General features: G+C 41.4%; 1 protein-coding gene across 3 annotated transcripts in view; it reads right to left on the minus strand.

Annotated features, from left to right (window-relative positions):
• Nucleotides 1-23,030, minus strand: part of tmtc1 (transmembrane O-mannosyltransferase targeting cadherins 1) — an 84,525-nt gene that overhangs the window by 45,914 nt on the left and 15,581 nt on the right. For 2 of the 3 annotated variants that reach the window (XM_082510376.1, XM_082510374.1), the window contains exons 3-6: nt 20,453-20,526; nt 19,609-19,785; nt 4,028-4,109; nt 1,972-2,111 (exon numbers count right to left, since the gene is read on the minus strand). In XM_082510376.1, the coding sequence (XP_082366502.1) occupies nt 1,972-2,111; nt 4,028-4,109; nt 19,609-19,785; nt 20,453-20,526 (473 nt within the window). The remainder of the gene's footprint in view (nt 1-1,971; nt 2,112-4,027; nt 4,110-19,608; nt 19,786-20,452; nt 20,527-23,030) is intronic. The other variant, XM_082510375.1, reaches the window with a different exon arrangement.

The raw sequence follows: 23,030 nt of genomic DNA on the forward strand, positions 1-23,030 counted from the left end.
AGTTCATATACAAAAAAGGTTATGGTGCTTTATATTGATTTATATTGATAAACATATGCAGATACATTAACATTAATTAAAACTAGATACAATATAAAAATAAGAATAAATAATAAATAAATGTCAAACTTTACTACAGTATACAGGGTTTACCAGATGAGAATTTCATTCACTGTTAAATGCTGTGCACGGAGCACACGTGCTAATAAGAGAACACACAGTCTTGCCAAAAAGAAGGTTTTCAAAGGACTTCATGTGGTCCTGTGAAAAACTAAGTACATCCTTATGGAATCCAAAATACATGGGTAACATGAAAGACCAACACAAAGTGGTGCAGACGTGAGAAGTGGAACGAAAATCATACATGATTTCAAACATTTTTTACAAATAAATAACTGCAAAGTGGGGTCTGCGTAATTATTCAGCCCCTTTTGGTCTGAGTGCATAGGCAATTGTCTATGGTGTGAAAAAAGTGTGTAAAAGCAGCAGGATATATATTTCAGTTCTGCTGAGCCAAATAAGACTGGTCAGGGTGAAGAAGTGACAGCCAAAGAAAAGCTTACCACAAAACAGAAAAGTTATGACAAATCAGACTATAAGGCAAAAAGAAAGTGCAGCTTTATGGTTTCATGGACAAAATCATTTCTGTGGCTGCGATATGATGAGCTATATAACCAGGGCTGCACATAAGTGGTCCGCAGGTGCGCATTCGCTGTCAAAATAAAAAACACGCACAAGGGTTAGGGTTAAATTTAAAAACTGTACTTTTGAGTTAAAATATATATTTATAATTTTAATAAATGACAAATTAAAAAGGCATGAACATTTTTTTGTATCGAAAAAATATCGAACCGTGACACCAAAGTGTGTGTGTGTGTGTGTGTGTGTGTGTGTGTGTGTGTGTGTGTGTGTGTGTGTGTGTGTGTGTATATATATATATATATGGGCGATCGTGGCTCAAGAGTTGGGAGGTCTAGTAAAACGCTATACAAATACAGGCCATTTACCATTTACATACTTAAGGCACATATTAAACAAATATGTAATAAATATCCTGTCTCAGAGTGACGCTGAAAAACTAGTTCATGCATTTATTACTTCGAGGTTGGACAGCTGTAATTCATTATTATCAGGAAGTCAGAATGAAAATCCTTCAATTATTCCATAATGCTGCAGCAAGAGTACTGACTAGAAAGAGAGAGCATATAGTTAGGGCTGGAACAGGTGACCCTGAATCCTCCCTTAGTTACGTTGCAATAGACGTAGGCTGCCAGGGATTCCCATGATGCACTGGGTGTTTCCTTTCCAGTCACTTTTCTCACTCACTATGTGTTAACAGACCTCTCTGCATTGAATCATATCTGTTATTAATCTCTGTCTCTCTTCAACAGCATGTCTTTATCCTGTCTTCCCCCCCTAACCAATGACAGCAGATGGCCCCGCCCCTCCCTGAGCCCTCCCTGATCAATTTTAATTATTATTTTATATTTAATTATTGATGACTTGCTGATCTGCTTTCCATTTTTAATTTTCTTTATCCCTCCTTTTGATCTCCTTGCAGTGCCAGTATTCCTATATCAATTTTTTTATTTTTATGTCTTCTTAAGTGTTTTATTTTCTATTTATTTCCAATCTCTGTCTTGTGCAATAATGATAAGTCTTATCATTAGTGGCTACTTAAACACAATGCACAAAAAACCCCAAACAGGATCAGGGTTAGTTAACGCTCCTATTGTTCATTTTTGTAAGCGGCTTGTCATAAATCAATGATGTAGCATAAATCGGCTGCCTGGACACATCAAGTTGTTTTTCCCCGTGTATCAGATAGTTCAGTAGCGCCAGGCCTCCACTCCCGTCCACCACTGATATAAAAACCATATATATGTATTTATGGTTTACCGGACAATATTTCAATGTTAGAAACAAGTTATATGGATATTAGAAGACTTTTTAGGACAAAATGTTCAATACCAGATTCTTCTGTCTCCATCTGAGTGTGATGCTGACCTGGTGAGAAAGTGAGGTGAGAAGGAGGCGGGATTGTCTTGTTCAGAAAAAAGCGGCATGGATCCTCCCATCAGCCAAAGCCTGAAAGACACGATGATCACTACCTGCAGGATAGAGGAGAGAAACATCTCAGCAAGCCACTCCTTTTTAGACGAAAGTCTTTCCAGGGATTGTGAGTCTACAGCAGGCAAAAAGGTATTGAACATATCACCAATTCTCTAAGTAAATATCTTTCTAAAGGTGACATGGAATTCTCATCAAATGTTGGAAACAGCCTGTCCAGACCACACACGCAAAGACATTAAACCATAAATTATGTGTAATCATTTCCATTCATCCTTTCTTCAATTATATGAACCATGCCAGTGTCATATTCTGAAAAACAGCCCCACACTTCCAAACTTTTCTTTTGATGTTGTGTTTTTGGTGATTTTTGATCTGCAAACATGCGTGTATTATGGCAGAGTTCAACGTTTACCAGACCATTCTTCTGGGATTTCACAGGCTTATTTAAATGTTGCTCAACAAACTTTAAAGGATGTTTTTGCGTGGTGGATGTGCATACTTGCCAAGGCACTTGACTGCATCACTTATCATTTTCTTTAAAACAAGACCAGTCATTACCTGCGGATTCCAGGTATTTCTGCAGCTCTCCACAACTGCTCCTTGGCTCTTGGATAACTGATAGTTCTATTCACTCCTCTGTCTGAAACAAGGCAGGGAGGATCTGGTCACAGCCAGTTTATGGTGAAATAATGTTCTTCCCACTTCCCAGTTATAGATCCAACACTGCTCAATGGGACATTCAGTGTTTAATCATTTCTTCTGTAACAATGCCATCAGCATGTTATGAAACAACAGGGTTGTGAAGGTCATAGGAGACCTCAGCGGTTTTACCCGTCATGAGAGGTTTCGTGTGCGACACCTTGGTAATGTCGCACCATTTACAGGCCATCAGTTGGAACTGAAGCAGCTGGTGTTCATTTGCACTAAGTGGCAGGACTGATTTCTAATTACTGATAGATTTCAGCTGATGCCATGAATTTCCATGGCTTTTTGCACCTTCCCTGTACAATACTTTCTTTTTTTTACAATTATTATAGGTGTTTTAAGGCTGTAAAACCCATCACTACACACTTTATACACTTTTTTCAGACAGGCATGAACATTTTCACACTTTTCTGTCTTGTTTAAACTCTCAAAGTTCAAATCTTCGTAGAAAAATAAGTCCAGTATTATAGAATGAAACCAAATATCAAACCCTGTTTTCAGGCCAACAACACGGGAATAGAGCAGCTGCCAGAGAATTCAACATTAATGAATCATTAAAGAATCAATGAGGAGTAGGGGAAGCAAGAGGAATGAGTTGAGTAAAGTTTGACTTATCTGACTGTTTTGTTTTGCTTAATGCACCTAATCCAAAAAAAAATAGGGTAACTAGCATGTCCAGAAGTCCAACTTTTTGTGCAATGGATAGCATCTTCCTCTGCCCTTTCGGTGCTACCATAGGAGCCTTTGATGGTGCAAAATCTTTCGTCAACAGTGTTGTGTTTGTTGGAGAGAAAACTTACAAACATACAGTATAGCACCTCAGAGTCACACTGCTAGTGATTGAAGATTTATATAAATTTGACAAGCTGAATGCATTCTGGAGACACAGCACAAGATTGATTGATAATTGTCTACAGCCAATCAGGATGCAGAACACAATGGCTGTTTAAAAAAAAAAAAGAAAATAAAAGAAGAAAAAGTATGGAAAATTGCCCCCCAAAAAATCCACAAAACAGCGAGGCCGCGAAAGGTGGACCACATTATAGCGATGGAATAACTTAATTCTTGGAAATCTATGGTTTCATTTCTTTGAATGTGTGGAGTTGATGGGTTGTTACCAACATTTGGTGATAAATTCATGTAAATAGCTCCTTTAGAAATATATTAACACAGAACATTGGTGACGTGTTCGATGCTTACTTTACCCGGTATATATACACTGCAAAGCTATGCACACACAAATACTCACATAGCCGGTGATAAGGCAGGCTCGTTTGATGAAGGGGCTACAGATGTGGAGGAGCTCCCTGAGTGTAGAACTAGACAGGTGACTGTGAGTCAGAGACAGACAGACAATAGTCAGAGTAAAACAATAAAATTAAGTTAGAATTTAAAAAAAAACACATAGGTGTCTATGACAGACTCAATTTTTAACAGCAAAGTTATAGTTTATGGGAATAAAGAGCAAAAAATTGTCGTAGAAGGGAAATAAAAACAGGAATTATGTATAATGTCAATTCCAAAAAATGTTGACTGCAAATATCTTTTTAAAAACCAAACACTTTTTAGCCACGTTTATTTTTGTAATTTTTTCTGTATTCTGTATGATTTAACTTCCGTTTGCCTTGTATGCTTTTGAAGCGTTGTTTCAGTTTAAGCATTTATTGGTTTTCTGTCCGACTGTAAATGAAAAATTTATTTTTGAGATTTTCATGCCATTGCATTTTGTGTTAAAAAATGTCATAACATTTTTAGGGCCCGAGCACTGAGAGTGCGAAGGCCCTATTGTATCTGCTCCGTTTATTATTAATTATTATTATTAGTAGTATTATCATTATTAGGGCCCGAGCACTGAGCGTGTGAAGGCCCTATTGTATTTGCTCCGTTTATTAGGGCCCGAGCACTGAGAGCACCCTAAACCCTATTCTTTGATCCCCATGATAGAACAGAGAAAACCCGACTCAGAGTGGTCAAAACATTTATATTTCTTTATTCAATCATCTTCTGGAAGAGAGAGCCCTGCACAGCCCCAAAAGCCAGTTGCAGAAACTCTAACATTAGAATTTAAAAATGTGTCTCATATAGGTGTTATTTTGGTCCTTTACACGTCACACATAGTTTCATGTTACTAGTTCCTCTTTTTGTCTGGGTGTCCTGTTTTTATTTATATGCTTGTATAGCTCTACACCACGTGTCAAAGTCAAGGCCCGCGGGCCACATCCGGCCCGGCGGACATTTATATCCGGCCCGCGAGATCATTTTATATAGATGTACTATTATTGTTATGCATGACCCGGCGATATGAGGTGCTAATAATATACAAACTACAGATCCCATAATGCAGCGCTGCAGCCTCCGTGCTGAACGCTAGGCTAACTGGGAACATTCCCGCGTCAATCAAGTCAAACTTCTGTTATTGTGCAGCTCGCCGCTCACAATGGTGGAGAGAAAAGTTGATTCTGAAAGCAGAGCCTTTCAGCGCCAGAGACTGAATATATGTTTACAGACATGCTGGTAAACCCGTGTGTCTTATTAGTGGAGCTAATGTGGCTGTAATGAAGGAATTTAATTTTAGACGGCACTATGAGACAAAATGTCAGGATAAGCTGAAAAACCTAAATGCAGAGCAGAAACTACAGAAAGTAGACGAGCTAAAGAAGAATCTGACATTTCAGCAGAGTTTTTGCACCAGAGCAAAATCACAAAGTGCAGGTGTTGTGAAAGCAAGTTTTATTGTAGTAGAGGAGCCAAATCAGCCCGGTACCACTCTGAAGGGCTGCATGATGAAGCTGTGCGACGTCTTGTGTCCAGACAAAACGCAGATTTTGGCAAATGTGAGCCTGAGGAGAAATACGATTGCTGATCGGGTTTGTGAGATGGCCACTGATTTAAGAACACAGTTGTGTGAAAGAAGCAAAAAGTTCATTGCATACTGTCTGTGGATGAAAGTATAGACATGATGGACATTGCACAGCTGGTCATCTTCATCCGTGGAGAGGAAATATTGAACATTAAATCGATGCACGGGACAACGACAGGAAAAGACATTTTTTAAAACGTATGTCAAAGTGTAACCGACATGAAACTGCCCTGGGACAAACTTGTTGGACTTACAACAGATGGAGCGCCGGTGTTGTGCGGTGAAAAAAGCGGACAAGTCAGCAGGATGCAAGTAAAGATGCAGGATCACTGTACCGGTGAGTTAGCAGCATATCACTGCTTCATACACCAGGAAACGCTGTGTGGTAAAGTCCTAAAAATGGAGCATGTAATGATCTGAAGGCCCGCAACACCGCCTTTAGGTCAGGAGATGCACATGCCTACGCCCAGGGCTAATCTAAAGAAGGGTATCAAAAAAGCCAAACACCATTACAAAAAGAAGGTAGAAGAACACTTCTCTAACTCCAACCCCCGATGCAGGTGGCAAGAACTCCAGACCATTACAGACTACAGGACCACCAAACCCTCCCCCGTATCCTCTGATGTCTCCTTCCTCAACGAGCTCAACAACTTTTATGCTCGTTTTGAGCGAGGGAACCCCACAATCACAACCAAAGCAGACATGACGCCAAACCACCAACCTCTGACTCTCTCCCCCACCGATGTAGGAGCGGTGCTGAGCAGGATCAATGTCCACAAGGCTGCAGGCCCTGATGGCATCCCCGGGCGTGTTCTCAGAGCGTGTTCTGGGGAGCTTACAGGAGTGCTGACAGACATATTCAATCTGTCCTTGGCCCACGCTGTGGTACCGGCCTGCTTCAAATCCACCTCCATCGTCCCGACACCCAAAAACTCCAACCCATCTAGCCTCAATGACTACCGCCCAGTAGCCCTCACCCCCATCATCACTAAGTGCTTAGGGCAGCTGGTCCTAGCACACTTCAAATCCTGTCTCCCCCCCACCCTGGACCCCCACTAATTCGCATACCGCCAGAACAGGAGCACAGAGGATGCAGTCTCCATCGCACTGCACTCTGTCCTCTCACACCTGGACAACAACAACACCTACGCCAGAATGCTGTTTATAGACTTCAGTTCAGCATTCAATACAATCCTCCCCTCACAACTCATCAGGAAACTGACAGACCTGGGCATCAGTTCCCTCATCTGCAAATGGTTACTGGACTTCCTGACCAACCGCCCCCAACATGTCCGGCTGGATAACCGCTGCTCATCTACAATCACAATGAACACCGGTGTACCACAAGGCTGTGTGATGAGCCCTTTCCTCTACTCCCTCTTCACCCACGACTGCAGACCTGCTGATGGTTCCAACACCATCATTAAGTTTGCAGATGACACCACGGTGATTGGCCTCATCAGTGACAACGATGAGACCGCCTACTGGGAGGAGGTAGATCGTCTGGCTGAGTGGTGCGACACAAACAACCTGCTGCTCAACACCGAGAAGACCAAGGAGCTCATCGTGGACTACAGGAGGAACGCTGACCCACATCCACCCATCTACATTAAGGGGACAGCTGTGGAGCGTGTGAGCAGCTTCAAGTTCCTGGGAGTCCACATCTCCGAGGATCTCATCTGGACGTCCACGCTCACCTGTGCCTCTTCTTCTTGAGGACTCTGAGGAAGAACCACCTGTCCTCAGACATCCTGGTGAACTTCTATCGCTGCACCATCGAGAGCATCCTGACCAACTGTATAAGAAAGAAAGAAGTGTACTTTATTTGTCCCCGTGGGGAAAATCCCTCTCTGCATTTAACCCATTCACTCAGTGAAACAGTGGGCAGCCATTGGGCGCCCGGGGAGCAGTGTGTAGGGACGGTACCTTGCTCAGGGGTACCTCAGGGTAGCTGTTCAGGGGAATCGAACCCCCGACCTTCCGATCATGGGGCCGCCACTCTACCTACTGAGCTATCCCTGCCCTACAACAGGGTACGGGAACTGGTACGGGAACTGCTCTGCCTCGGACCGGAAGGCGTTGCAGAGGGTCGTGAAAACTGCCCAGCGCATCGCCAGAGCACCACTTCCTGCCATAAAAGACATCTACAGGAAGCGGTGTCTGAAAAGGGCTGGGAAAATCATCAAAGACCCCAGTCACCCATCACATGGACTCTTCACCCTCCTGCCCTCTGGGAGGCGCTACAGGAGCCTCCGGACTAAGACCACCAGGTACCGGAACAGCTTCTTCCCCACAGCTGTCAGACTCCTGAACTCTGCGCCCTCCACGCCACCCACGTCTAGCGCGCCCTCCACACCGCCCACGTCTAGCACGCCCTTCACACCGCCCACGTCAGCGACCAGTGCTTCATAGGCCATGTGCCACTCCTAGCTGTTGCTCACCGGAGCAGTGCCGTTGCCGTCGGACCCGGGGCAAGCCGCCGGAGGAGCAGCGCCGCCGCCACGAGGCCCGGAGTAAGCCGCTGGAGGAGCAGCGCCGCCGCCACTGGACCCGAGGAAGGCCACTGGAACCGTTTCGCCGCTACTGCCGGACCTGTGGCAGGCTGCAGGAGGTACAGCGCCGCCACCTCTGGACGCGTGGCAAGCCACTGGAGCTGCAGCTCCACTGCCACTGGATCAGTGGCAGGCCCCCAGAACAGTTTTGCTGCTGCTGCCGGATCCATGGCTGCCTGCCGGAGCTGTAACGCTGCCCCCACTGGACTCGAGGTCGGCCGTCTAAAGCGTCCCACTGCCGTCACGGGACCCGAGGTAGGCCACTGAAACTCTTTTGTTGTAGTGATGGGCCGCCTGAGACTGTTTTGTGGCGTTTTTGTTTTTGTTCTTTTTGCACCGCTGCGGGATGCGCGGTCTGACTTTGGGACTGTGACCTGGGAGGGGTTGTTGATTTATGGTTTTTGCTGGTTTTGGTTCTGCAGTGTAATGACACACTCAAGGGAAAGTACGACACAGAATGGCCCGCACAGTTTATTAGTTCCATTCCTGAAGCAACGCCCAGCTTGAATTTGCTTTCATTTATTTTTTCTGGGGTTTTTGGCAGCATGTTCATATTTCTAACTTGCATAATTTTGACAGGATATATTTTTATGAAGAGCAAAATATTTAAAGTTAAAGTTTATTTTTTTAAGTTTATTTAATCTGGAATAATATTCCTGTCTGTTTTTATTAAAAAACATTGTTTTAGTGTGTTCAATAAATGTTTATCTTGTTTGGCCCGCGACCTAAAGTGTGCCTTGAGTTTTCGCCCCCTGTGCAATTGAGTTTGACACCCCTGCTCTACACTAACTTCCTGTTTTCAGTCTGGCTGAGCCCTTAGTTTACGAGTCAAAAGTGGCCTTGCTTTACAAGCTTTTATTACTAACATACATTAAACATTATAATAAGAAAATAAGCACTAAGAATATATTAATTACATGACACTACCCCACAGTTACAGCATGTCTGACTGCCTGTTCATGCAAAAATATATGAGTTTAAGCATGTGATGACAAAGGCCTTCTATTATGTTGTTTGTCATCACATGTCACAGACATCTGGATGATCATTTGGAATAAACAAAAAACTCAAAACTTGTTACTTTATCCTTTACCTTTAGTATTATTATTATTATTGTTCTTATTTTACATTTTTCATTGTTAGGCATTAGGTTTATTTGTAGTTGTCCTTTCCAACTTCTTTCCCTCTTCCATGTTACTGTGTCAGCTTGCCAGCATCTATTTGGGGTTGGGAGTGGAACAGAAAGTAAGGAAATCCAAAGTGCCATTAAAACCAGGAGAGGTTCAAATTCAAATTCAAATTCAAAATTCAAATTCAAATTCAAATTCAAATTCAAATTTTATTTGTCACGTACACAGTCATACACAGTACGATATGTAGTGAAATGCTTGGACAACTGCTCGTGACCTAAAGAAAACAAAAAAGGAAAAGGCTATGAATAAGATAGGAAATAAATATGAAAAATTAAAAAGGGTAAATTTAACTAGGGAGGAATAAAATATAAATTAAGGTTAAAAATGAAATAACTGTACAACACAAATTAGAATGAAGGGTAATTTTAACTGGGAAAGAATAAGATAAAATATATAAATTAAAGTTGAAAATAAAATAACTGTACAACAAAATACACAATATAGAACTATATAAGAATGTATGAAGAAATATAAATAAATATATACACAATAACAGCAGCTGTACAAGTATTAACTGGAAATGAAGAATATAATGTCCAGTGTTGTGCAATCCACATTATGTCTTGTGCAGTGCAAATATGCTTAAAGTGATTTAAGTGATGAAGTGAAAACAATGTCCAGAATGTCCAGTGTGTGTGTAAGAACTATATGTGTGGGTCAGTATTGTGTGGTGGTGTGATTGAGAGACCGTATCGCCTGCGGGAAGAAGCTCCTCCTCAGTCTCTCTGTGTTGGTCTTCAGGGAGCGGAATCGCTTTCCTGACCTCAGCAGAGAGAACAGTCTGTTGTTGGGATGGCTGAGGTCCTTCACCATCTTCCTGGCCTTGGTCCAGCACCGCCTGCTGTAGATTGAGTGCAGGTCAGGGAGCTCGGAGCGGATGGTGCGCTCAGCTGATCGCACAACCCTCTGTAGAGCTCGTCTGTCCTGCATGGTGCTGTTCCCGAACCAGGTTAAGATGTTTCCCGCCAGGATGCTCTCTATGGTGCACAAGTAAAAGAGACGCTGTCGGGCCTTTTTCACCATGGTGTTGATGTGACAGGACCATGACAGGTCCTGCGTGATGTGAACTCCGAGGTATTTGAAGCTGTCCACTCTCTCCACTGGGCACTCGTTGATGACAGGGGTCTGGTAGTTCCTCTCCTGCTTAGTGCTGAAGTCCACTATCAGCTCCTTTGTCTTACTGACGTTTAGAAGGAGGTTGTTCCTCTGGCACCAGTTCTCCAGATTCCTAATCTCCTTCAGGTAGGCCGTCTCGTTGTTATCAGAGATCAGGCCCACCACGACGGTGTCGTCAGCAAACTTGATGATGGTGGTGGAGCTGGTAGTGGCCACACAGTCATATGTGTACAAAGAGTACAGCAGGGGGCTCAGAACACACCCCTGGGGGGCTCCAGTGCTGAGAGTGGTGGAGGCTGAGACATGTCCGCCCATCCTTACTGCCTGTGGTCTGCCAGTTAGGAAGTTGGAGATCCACTGACACATAGATGAGCTGAGTCCCAGATGCTCCAGCTTGGTGGTGAGTGTGGAGGGAATTATGGTGTTAAATGCAGAGCTGTAGTCTATGAAGAGCATTTTAACATAATTCCCCCTTCTAGTGTCCAAGTGGGTGAGTGATGTGTGGAGGAGATGAGAGATGGCATCGTCTGTGGAACGATTTGGACGGTAAGCGAACTGTAGTGGGTCCAGTGTGTCTGGTAGTGAAGAAATGATGAAGTCTCTGACCAGGCGTTCAAAGCACTTCATCACTACTGAGGTGAGGGCTACAGGGCGATAGTCATTGAGAGAAGCAGGGTGGGGTTTCTTCGGGACAGGAACAATGATGGACTCTTTGAAGCATGTGGGGATGACCGACTGAGATAAAGAGATGTTGAATATCTCAGTGAACACAGGAGCTAGCTGGTATGCGCAGTCTCTTAGGATACGACCTGGGATGCCGTCTGGTCCTGCTGCTTTCCTGGTGTTCACTCTTTTGAAGGCTCTCCTTACTTCATGCTCGGAGATGACGAGCACGTTTCCGGTGCTGGCAGTATCTTCCTGTCTGCAGCCGTTAGCGCCGCTAGCACTAGCATTGTTGGAGTCCTTAGCTGCAGCCTCGAAGCGAGCATAGAAAGTGTTTAGCTCGTCTGCCAGAGTCACGGCCGCGTTCGTCATACCGGTTGTTGGTGCTTTATAGTCCGTTATTGTCCTTAGTCCCCGCCACAGGCTCCTAGAGTCACTCTGTTGGAGTTGTGACTCTAGTTTCCTCCCGTAGCGCTGCTTCGCCTCTTTCACCGCCCTCCGCACGTTATATGACGCGGCTTTGTACGGGTCCATGTCCCCCGTCGTGAGTCCCGTGTTGTAGGCAGCGGTGCGGGATCTCAGAGCGTCGCGGATGGTTTTATCCACCCACGGCTTCTGGTTGGGAAACGTTGTGATAGTCTTTGTCTCCACGGTATCATCCACTAGTTTCCTGATGAATCCCACAACCGCTTCCGTAAACACGTTGACATCATCATCGGAGCTGTTTCTGAACATGCCCCAGTCTGCGTCATCGAGTGCGTCCTGTAACGCGGCCACCGATTGATCCGTCCAGCGCGCGACCTTCCTCTGAACCGGAACTTCCTGTTTCAGCCTTTGTTTGTATTTTGGCATGAGGAAGATGGCGGCGTGATCAGATTTGCCAAACGGAGGGCGGGATTGTGCCTTGTAGCCGTCCTTGACCGTAGTGTAGCAGTGGTCCAGTGTCCTTTCACCCCTGGTGGGGCAGGTGATGTGTTGATAAAAGTTCGGCGCTGCGCGTTTGAGGTTGGCGCTATTAAAGTCCCCCGTCACAATAAGCGCAGCGTCCCGGTGTTGTGTCTGGTGCTGTGTGAGTGCCTCATGCAGCTCGCATAAGGCGGTGACCGTGTCCGCTTGTGGTGGAATATAAACGGCACTTATAATGACCGATGTAAATTCCCGAGGTAGATAAAAAGGACAACAGATGATGGACAGTAGTTCCAGATTTGGTGTGCAGGAGCGTGTGAGAGGAACAACGTTCGCACTGTTGCACCAGTTGTTGTTCACCATTAAACACACGCCGCCTCCCCTTGACTTCCCCGAGTCCCGTGTCCTGTCCATGCGGTGAACCGAGAAGAACTCGGCCGGCTGGATGGCGTGGTCCGGCACCGCTGGGTTCAGCCATGTCTCGGTGAAGCAGAGGAGATTGCAGTCCCGAATGTCTCTCTGGAACTTTACCCTGGCCCTGAGGTCGTCAAGCTTGTTCTCCAGTGACTGGACGTTGGCGAGCAGGATGCTAGGCAGAGGTGTGCGGTGTGCACGAGCTCTCAGCCTGTTCCTGACGCCGGCTCGCTTCCCTCTAGGCCGCCACCGCTTCCCTTTGTTCTCCCTCAAGATCTCACTCGGCCAGCTCTGATCCGGAGTTAAAAACTTCGAATTGTGAGTACATTGTATACCAATAGAAACAAGAGTGTCACTGTTATACCTAATGTACCCAATGGTGATGATTTTGCCGATTTAGAAACGCTGAAAACTAACTTAAAAAACAAAGACAAAGAAAAAGTGGTCGGAGCAGTCGTGACGGCAGCCGACCTCACCGGCGCCATCTTATTATCTTATATTTCTTATATTTCAGAACAGGGATTAATTCAAAAGAAATGACCTCAATGCCATATTTTATTTAGGAACCCTAGAGAGCACTTTGAAAAATAACACATTCTTATAATTTCACCCTCAGATGAGCCAAGCTACGACTGTCAGGGAAGGTGATGTAGGTACAGAGCATGTGAGAGTGGTTAAGTTAATGTCTCTTGTCTAGATGAAGGCACAAGTGGGATCAATGGCAAGGTGTAGAGATTCAGTATCTTCAGTCTTCAGTGGACACTCCATTTCTGGCACAGAACACCTGTAAAAGATGGTCGGGTCACCTCCTAAATCGACAACTTCAGCCTGTCAAACATAGTAATGGAGCAGTATGTTTAAAAAAAAAAAAATCTAATTAAGCATGCACTCAGCACCCTAAGAATTATTATGGTAGTTAAACACAGTGATAGTCACATATCATATCACTTCAAACAGAGATGATCCAGTAATGCTGCACTAACGAATTAGACTAACTATTCACTTTAGCTAAAGTTATTAAGCTAGCTAAAGACTTGGGATGCTGTGTAAGACATAAATAAAGCTAAAACACAAAGGTTTGGACACCGTTTTGCATGTTTCCCTACTGTAGGGGTCTTTGGAAGCATACAGGGCTCTGAGAGGGTGACAACTTTGGAATTCTACTAGAAACAGTCGATCATATTTGTTTGTCAAAGCTGAATCCAGGGCAAACTACGCTAAATTAGCGTTTTTAGCTAACAGCTACAATAAGCATAAAAGTTACTGTACGGCTATCATTTGTTAACATGACGCTTGTTCTTATACGTGTAATACATTTATTACCAACCTGAGAGTTTATCCGCTGGTCATTTGACATGACGAATGACTTCTGAAGTCTTAATTCAGCTCATGATGCTGTAGATTCCCGTCAGTAACACTTTCGGTCCGTTAGTAAAACGTAGCTCTATTAATCTGCGCTCGATTACTCTTGAACCTGAACCGGATGTAAGTCCCAAAAAACTGGATTTTGGAACTGAAATTGAATTGTAGAACTGAAACTGAATGGTGAGAAGTGAATCTGAAATTATTTGAGAACATAAATTTTAATTGATAAAATACAGTTTCAAAACAATTGAATTCATTTTCAAAATATAAAATTCAATTTAAAGTTAGTGATGATCATTTTCAAACCAATAAATTGAATTTCAAATTAGGATAATTCATATTCAGTTTTTAAAAGCATTTATTCAAGTTACAATTCAGATTCAATCCAAGCAATTCAAATTCTAATTTAACTTATTCAAATACAGTTTCTGATGGCACAGATTTCTGCCCATAGGAGTCACTCTGCAGATGCGGCTGAGAAGGTTCAGTTGATTATAATGTAACTTGTTTCCACAGCACACTTGAAATTTTTCATATGCTTATACTTACAAGTACTTATATTATAAAAAACAGTGATAGAGGGACTTGAAAATGGATAGTTTTATCTTTATAATAATTTTGTTTACAAGTTCCTGTTGTAATGAAATACTTTTATTTAAGTATTAGAGACGTCATAGAACCATGAGGCACTTTGTCATTTTGATCTGAGGGATGACGTGAGCAGCAGCAGAGAAGCTGTAGCAGCAGTTACTTTCAGCAACCACAATCTGCTGTATCTTGTCTGTACACAGACGTTTGTGTTAATTTTACCTCATGAATCACATCCAATTTTTATACAGTGGAATTAAAAGAAAAAAGAATCAGTCATTGCAATTTGTGTTCTATTGTCCTAGTTGTCCAATACTAGGCAGATTAGAATTAATTAATTATATTATATGAGCTGCTGTAAGATCTAGCTTTTTTCATTTGAGGGAATTAGCCAAAATAAAGCCTATCTTATCGAAACAGCATTTTGAGACAGTAATCCATGCCTTTGTTACTTCTAGGCTGGATTATTGTAACGCACTTTATTTTGGGGTTAGTGATGCGTCCATTAGGCGCCTGCAGGTTGTGCAAAATGCTGCAGCACGTCTTTTAACTGGAACAAAAAAGTTTGAGCACATTACCCCAATTTTAATTTCACTCCATTGGCTACCTGTACATTTTAGGATTGTTTTTAAAATTCTCTTATTTGCTTTTAAATCTCTTAATGGCCTGGCCCCCCCCTACCTCTCGGAGCTACTACAACCATATACACCTCCCCGTTCCCTTAGGTCCGCCAATCAGCAGCTCCTTAAGGTACCAAAAACTAAGTATAAATCTAAAGGTGATCGTGCTTTTGCTGTAGTTGCTCCAAAGTTGTGGAATGATCTACCCTTGCATGTTAGGCAGGCCTCTTCTCTCTCTGAATTTAAAAGTCTTCTTAAAACATATTTATTCGCTGAAGCCTTTGGCATTGATTAGAGGGGTTGACTAAATTTGTTTTGACATGTTTTAATTTATTTTAGTTTTTTAGTTATTTATTTTATCTTATCTCATTTTAATTTGCTTTTAGCATGTACAGCACTTTGTGAACTCTGGTTTTATGTTAAAGTGCTTTATAAATAAAGGTGGTATGGTATGGTATGGTATATTATGACATTAGAAATTAAAATTCTAATATCAAGCCCACGATGTGAAAAAAAAATTCTGCTGCTGTTAACAGCAGGATGCCAATTTTCTGTAACTGGGGAAAAAGGAAAGGAGCGAAGGGATGGAGGTGTGCATATCTCAGGGAAGATGTGGTGAAAGTAAAACACTGATTTTGATCGAGTTCAAAATCACCAACACTGTCTAATTTTTGCACTGAATCCAACTCAGCCTACATTTCACTCAGAGCTGAAAGTTTTCACATTCCTCACTCTGTATGGAATTTCCTCTCCTGTTCCTTCATTGTACCCCTTAGAGGGTAATTAATTAATTAGTAAGTATTAGAGATGGACCGATCCGATATTACGTATCGGTATCGGTCCGATACTGACCTAAATTACTGGATCGGATATCGGAGAAAAATAAAAAATGTAATCCGATCCATTAAATATCACGAAAGCACCTCGCAAAACTTGCAACACGCCGTAACTCACCTCAGAACGTTAGCAAGTCGGAGCAGTATGCATCACGTGATAGAGCAGCTGTGGCATGCCGGACCTGTCGGTGGTCTGGATAGCATGTGGAGCTTCGCTAGCAACCTGGCATTTCATCTCCGACAAAGTTATCCCCGAGAGAAGTAAAGCAAGTGTGTAAGTCCATCTCTGAATGTTTGTAAAGCATTCCCACGTTAAGCTTAACAAGTGACTGCCTCTCGCTCTCCGGCTGCTACTTCAATCGTGAAACTGCTTAAATGATCAGCTGATCGGCTTTTCTGTCGTGAGTCTCTCTTGTTTGTTTTTGGCCCACTTTGCACCAGAAAGAGGAAACCAGCGGCTGAACAACAGCAGCACGTTTAAGCTTGATCAGCTGTTGTTAGAATGTATTTAATATTACTTTCTACTCCAGGATCTTTTTCTATGTAGCTGACGCTGGTAACTGTGCAGGGGCGGATCTAGCAAAGTTTAGCCAGGGGGGCCGATAAGGCATGAACAGGGAAAAGGGGGCACAAAGACATACTTTTCTTTCTTATTCTCATTTAAAATGTCGAGCTTTTAATAAATAATTATCTGACACCCAAAGTTTTAATTTGATGTAAAATGAATAGAAGTCAATTACTGTATATAGTGACTATTAAGTCTAATATATACCCTAGTAAGCTATAGTACTTTTTCCTTTGGGAAGGTACCATCTGTGCAGTCTGCAATTTTGTTGAAGAAAGATGTTGAATCTATTTAATATTTCTTGAAAAATAATTGATTTCTGTGCATTTTTTTTCACACTGCATCAAATTAAGGTTGATTACGTCGATTAAGCATCATGAGGTGGCGCGTGAGGGGTGGTTCCTTATTTTTTATTTATTTATGTTTGTTGTTGCTGGGAGTTGGAACCCTATTAGTTAGGTTGCTTAATATTTACGCTAAGTACTCTTTAAAATACCAGAATAGGGAGGATGGTGTAGGTCTAAGTTTATTAGATTGATCAGTATTGCTGAACTATGAAATATTTTTTTTGTATACAGGTATAACAGAATAGCTTTAGTGTAGTTGTTGTTTTAAACTTGAGTATGAACTTGCAGACTTGCAAAATGCAGCAAGATATTTTAAAAAACAGTTTTGTTGATTAAAAAACACTATATCGGATTCATATCGGTATCGGCAGATATCCAAATTTATGATATCGGTATCGGTATCGGACATAAAAAAGTGGTATCGTGCCATCTCTAGTAAGTATGTCATGAGTCATCACGTTGGGATGTATTATTGTGTGTATTGTAGTGTAGTGTAGGGTCTGCCTTACAACATAAAGCACCTTAAGGTGACTGCTGTTGTGATTTGGCGCTGTATAAATAAAACTGGTTTGAACTGAACTGACGTATAGTTGCACTTCTAAGAAGCTATATAATGTGGTTGAATTACTGGAGTCTTCTTACGGTAGAGATATTATATACTGTTTCTATGAATATGTAAAACTGAAGAATAAAGTACATCAGAAAAAGTGATAGTCCTGCTTCTAGTAAAAACAGTCTCTTTTTCCATTCAAGAAACTGCCCTTAGATGCTTAACTAATAATCTTAATTATTTCATATTTGTCTAAAACAACATTAATATGAAAAAATGCATAAAATATCCCAACAATTGTTGTAATAATTTTTATTTTTTTTTATATATGTATTTTGTAACTAACCCTAACCTCCTTCGTGTCAAGCATGTGCATGCTACAAAAATATGGCAACTTTAAATAATTAAGCATTAACTGCAGAAAATAGCAGATGTTTTGGGACATTCACCTAGCTCATATTTGGATTTAATTTTAGCAACCATTCAGTGGCATGACTTACTCTTTTCTCCAGCTTTGCACTTAGGTAATGCTAATGCCAATATATAATATAATATACAGCATAACTGTATTGGCTTTACATAAAATATTCAAAAAACTAATGTAGTTATTTTTCATAAGATTGTTTTCATTATGTATGATGATCATTTTTACGCAGGAATTTGTCATAACTTTGAATAAACCCTAACGCATTCGTTGCACACTTAAATACAATCAAAGGGTTTAGTTTTTTGGACAGATGTTGTATGCAGTTTATTTTGAAAAAGTTTTTTGTCTTTTGAATATTTATAATTTCCCATGAATAAAAAAAAGTATTTCTTATCCAACTACTCAATTAATCAAAGGAATAATCGATACTCTATTATTAAAACAATCATCCCTAGTTACAAGTATTTAGGTCAAGTTTGTTTATTATAGCACATTTCCAAACAGTGCTTAACACTGTAAAATGCCACTAAAATAAATAAAATGCACAACAATGATGCAGTAAAATATAGAAAAACAAATAAATACAATATGTCAATAAAAACAACTAAAACAACAACAACAACTAAGGCTATTAAAGTCAATGTGTGTTAAAATCCAGACCACAAAAATGTCTCTTTATTAACGATTTGAAATGTTTGAGCGTTTGTGCAGATCTAATATCAGGAGGAAGACTATTCCAGGCTCTGTCACCACAACGAGTTTAGACTGTGGAACAGTTAAAGGTTGGTTAAAACATATTCTTGGATTGCTGTAGAAAGTGCTTGAAAGGTCCAGGTCAAAACTAAGCCTAAAAATGGTTGTGTGGCTCTGGGGAGAGCAGCCAAAGTGCACAACTGGGAACCTGACAAAGAGTGAGTGTGTGGGGTCAAGGGGTTAATCTGGCTCTCGTTTAATTCTTATCTTTTAAATTCACTGATGGATAAAAAAAAATCCCCTCAAACTGCCTGCTGGATCTTTTAATCTGGTAGATTTAATCTCGTGTACCTTGGACAGCACTAGCACAGAGAAAGGATGAGCAAGAGCATAATACAGTAGAACACAATGTATGTATAGAGGAGTCACCAGTTACACAAATACAAAACATACTCTGATATATTTGTGTTTAATTCATTTATATTGTGATAATTATTGCCAGCTTTTTTGAATCAGTCAGCCCCTAACACTTCTAGAGTAAGCTTGTTCACTTCCTGTTTAATAACATCAGGTGTACACCTCTAATAAAACATCTGAAGATCCAGCGGCATCACGCTCTGTTACAGGCACAAATTAGACTGCTCGTATTATTTTCAAACACTGTTTAAAAAAGCTCTTTCTCTCTGAAGGTCTGACACTTTTTATTAGTTTCTTTTAATTTTATAAGTCCAAAGCAAGTCTTTCAGAAATATAGAATGAAATGTGAAGACGGATAAAACACAGATCATAAAAAACAGATTGGGTGTAAAGATGTCTAAATCAAACCTTGACCTTTACACAAGACTTACACTAGACCTCTTTATGAAAGCTGTCATTATTGTTTCAATATAAAAGTGTTTTTTACTTGGAGAAAGTAAAACCCAACAGAAGCTTTTCAGTGATCTACTCTTTATGCGCACGGTGCCTGAAAAAGCTCATTTTGTCTGCTAACAAACAAATTGTTTATGGTTGTAGTGGTAGCTCACAGGTGTTAGAATTTGCTGAAAAACGATGCCCACGTTCAGCAACATGTTGGCCAGATAAAAGAAGATGGGGAAAAAATAAACAGGAAGAAAGGAAGAGCCTGTGTCCTTACTACATGAGAGGCTTGCGGCAAAGCACCAGGGCGTCGTAGAGCAAGCACACTCCAAACACGGTGATGCCTGTCTCTTTCACCAGCATGGCGCAGGTGCCCAGCAGCAAACTGAGGAACAGCGAAGATGACGACACCGTGAAGGCCAGCGAGTCCTCAGAGACACGCCCACCCACACTCCTGAGAGAGGAGACGAGACAAAAGTATGAGAGAACAAAACAGCTCGGCTTTTGTAAAGTCACTAGCTTCAGGACAGCTTCTGTTCGTTAAATGTGACGTGGCAGTCATGTTGCAGCACGTCTAACACAACGACAGAAATCACTTGTTACATTAGCTAAATTTAGATGTTTTTTATGGCTGTAATTAAGAACTGTCAGACCTGCGTGTTCATAAGCTTTTATATGTTCAGCTGATATACTGAACATATAAATTATACACTAATAGGCTGTAACACTTCCTGTATGTAAATGAGACTAAACATGATGTTTTTATGAACAATTTTCCATCCATCCCGTAACAAATCTAACTATGGTAACAGTAAAAGTACTCTGTAAAATCTTATGTGCTTTGAGATTCTGTTCACTTTTTAAACACCAAGCTGTAATCATAAACCTCACAAAGTCATATGCATTACACGACTGAACATGAGTAACAAAACCGTTTAACATTTTCACTCACTTGTTAAAAATAATTCAGTATTACAACCACCCATTTGTAGGAGCTTTCCAAGTTTATTCTATTCACTCGATCTGCATCAGTCTCTCAGGCAGGCCAATCTAATTTACAGTTGCAAATGTGCATAGAGAGGTTGAGGATGGTGTTGTCTTACAATAATCTAATATCTTACCTAATATAGGAGAGGAATGTCAGCAAAAACAGCAGACAGGCCAACACATCAGCTCTACCCACGATACCAGACACCTGCGAAACAGACGTGCACAGATTTGAGAGATTACGCATGTGCCAGAATGCTCCATTGAGGACACACTGCTGGATGTCTATGTGCAGCCCATTACTGTTGCTATGCTACAGTGAGCTGCACATCACTGTCTCAGTAGAACCAGCCTCTGTACTTTCCTTTCAAACCTTGAGAGCGATACGCAGTGTGACCATGGCTCATGGTTACTGGTGCCAAGAATAAGTATTAAGGCTTTTCTATAATGTCTGATCACACACGTGTTTCCGTTGGGCAAGCATGATTTGTTCATAAACAATTCTCCCCAGAACTTTACTTAGACTAACAGGTCTGCTACTGACACCATTAAAAACAGCATTCTTATTTTTTGGAATTGGAATTCTTTCCGATTCATTCCACTGCGATGGAAATAAGCTGCATGCCAAACATCTATGTGATGTATAGGAAGGGACACAAACTTGGCTGCAGCTTTGAGCAGTTTACTGTCTATGTTATCAGAACCTGAAGATGTATCATCAGGAAGTGATATTAATAAACGCTCCATCGTCTCAACATTCACTGCCTCAAACTTAAATTGGCATTGCTTATTATCCATGATAGCATGATAGGATGGGCTCTCCTCTACTCATTTTAAATTTGTTATTTTATTGCTGTAGTAAATCTTGAAATATATCCTTAGCTTTACTTATAAACATTCCATCTGTGCTGATGTGTGGCACCACCAGAGCATCACTCTGCCCATTATATTGGTTAAAACTTTCCACATCTTCTTTCTGTCCTTATTGGCCTCCTTGAGCTCATGTTGATAATATAAATTCTTCTTATTAAAATATTTGTCTGTGTTAAAGTTTATGTATGATCTACGAAAAACAATCTCTCGTGCAGTTTTCAGTGGTTTCATTTTCTTGGTCAAGCCTACAAGATTATGGTCACTATAACTAACTGGAACAGAGACAATGTTTAAGCATTGTTCAGGAACATTTGTATATATATGATCAATACAAGATGATGACCTATGACCTGCCTCTGTTGACCGTCATCCGCGTGGGAATGATTACCATCTGAGACAGACAGCAGTAGATGCTAATGAACTCTTCTTTTTCCTTAAAGGACAAGAAGTAGATGACCAATTAATATTAAAATCTCCAAATAAAAATATGTCCTTGTCTTCCATCTTTCCAACATTTCACAGATTCGTTCTACATACAACGTATTGCTACTAGGGCGTCTGTAGCAGCAACCTACCAATAACAGCGTGCCATGGAGCGGGTGTAACTGAACCCACACGATTTCCAGATCGTCAAACATTAAGTTCATACGTAGTTTGCGTGCCACATTGTCATTAATATATATAAGGCAACACCCCCTCCAAATCTGTTTAAGTCTTTCCTATACAACTTATAACCATTCATTTCAAATTCATTATTCTCAAAGGCAGCACCTAAATGTGTCTCAGAAATGAGTTTGTTGACAGCAATGACTGAATTTCCTGAAACTTATATTTAAGGCTACAAATACTACCATGAGCTACTGAAAAATATTTTGCGGAGAATCCGGGAATAAACTGATCAACCATAACGGCTAGAAATCAGAATCAGCATTCTGATTCTGATTTCTAGCCGTTAAATGGCAATATTACTGAAAGTGTAAATGTTAAATCCAGCATTCCGGGACCTCGGTTTAACAATAAATTTATCATGTTTCAGGACGGCAATATCACCTCTGTCTCTGGCCACTCTCAGCTGTAGTAATAGTTCTTTCCTCTTCTTCCTGATCTTTGTAACCTGACCACAATCTGCCTGGCTCAGCCATACGTGACCGCGTTAGATTTGAACGTGTCGCTGTCGAGGCCCTGCTGGTTCTTCAGCAAGTGTTGGACTTTATCCTCTAATTCAGGGGTGGCCAACCAGTCAGAGACCAAGAGCCACTTTTTTTTCCTTTTACTGTGTTACCGCAAAGAGCCACATCATACACATGGGCACACATGAACATCACCCATCCTCCCTCTCTCACTCACACACACACACACACACACACACACACACACACACACACACACACACACACACACACACACCTCTGCTCAGCCAGATTTATTGTAAATGTCACACACCAACATGATAATGACAGAAATGGACTCCTACAGTACTAAAACCACAGGCCAGTCATTTTCAACAATGAACATTGTGTGCACTGTCTCACACACACAAACTCTCAGTTTAACCAAGTCCACAAACAAAAATATAATAATCTACAATAGCATTTACTTCTACAATGCATGTTGTTTAGTGGGACTTCTGGCATTCCTTGCCTTGAACAATCCTCTTCAAATCTGGCTTGTATTCCGTTGTTGCCACTCGAAGCAATTCGAGTGTCAGTCAGAACAGATCGATGCTTTGATTTCACAGACTCGCAGACGTATGTTGACCCAAACATTGACAGTATCTTAAGCGCGGCCCATTTGACATTGGGGTATTTTTCCATTGGCACACTTTTCCAGAACTCAATG

The sequence above is a fragment of the Aulonocara stuartgranti genome (genome assembly GCF_965226115.1).
Source record: "Aulonocara stuartgranti genome assembly, chromosome: 17".
NCBI lineage: Eukaryota > Metazoa > Chordata > Actinopteri > Cichliformes > Cichlidae > Aulonocara > Aulonocara stuartgranti.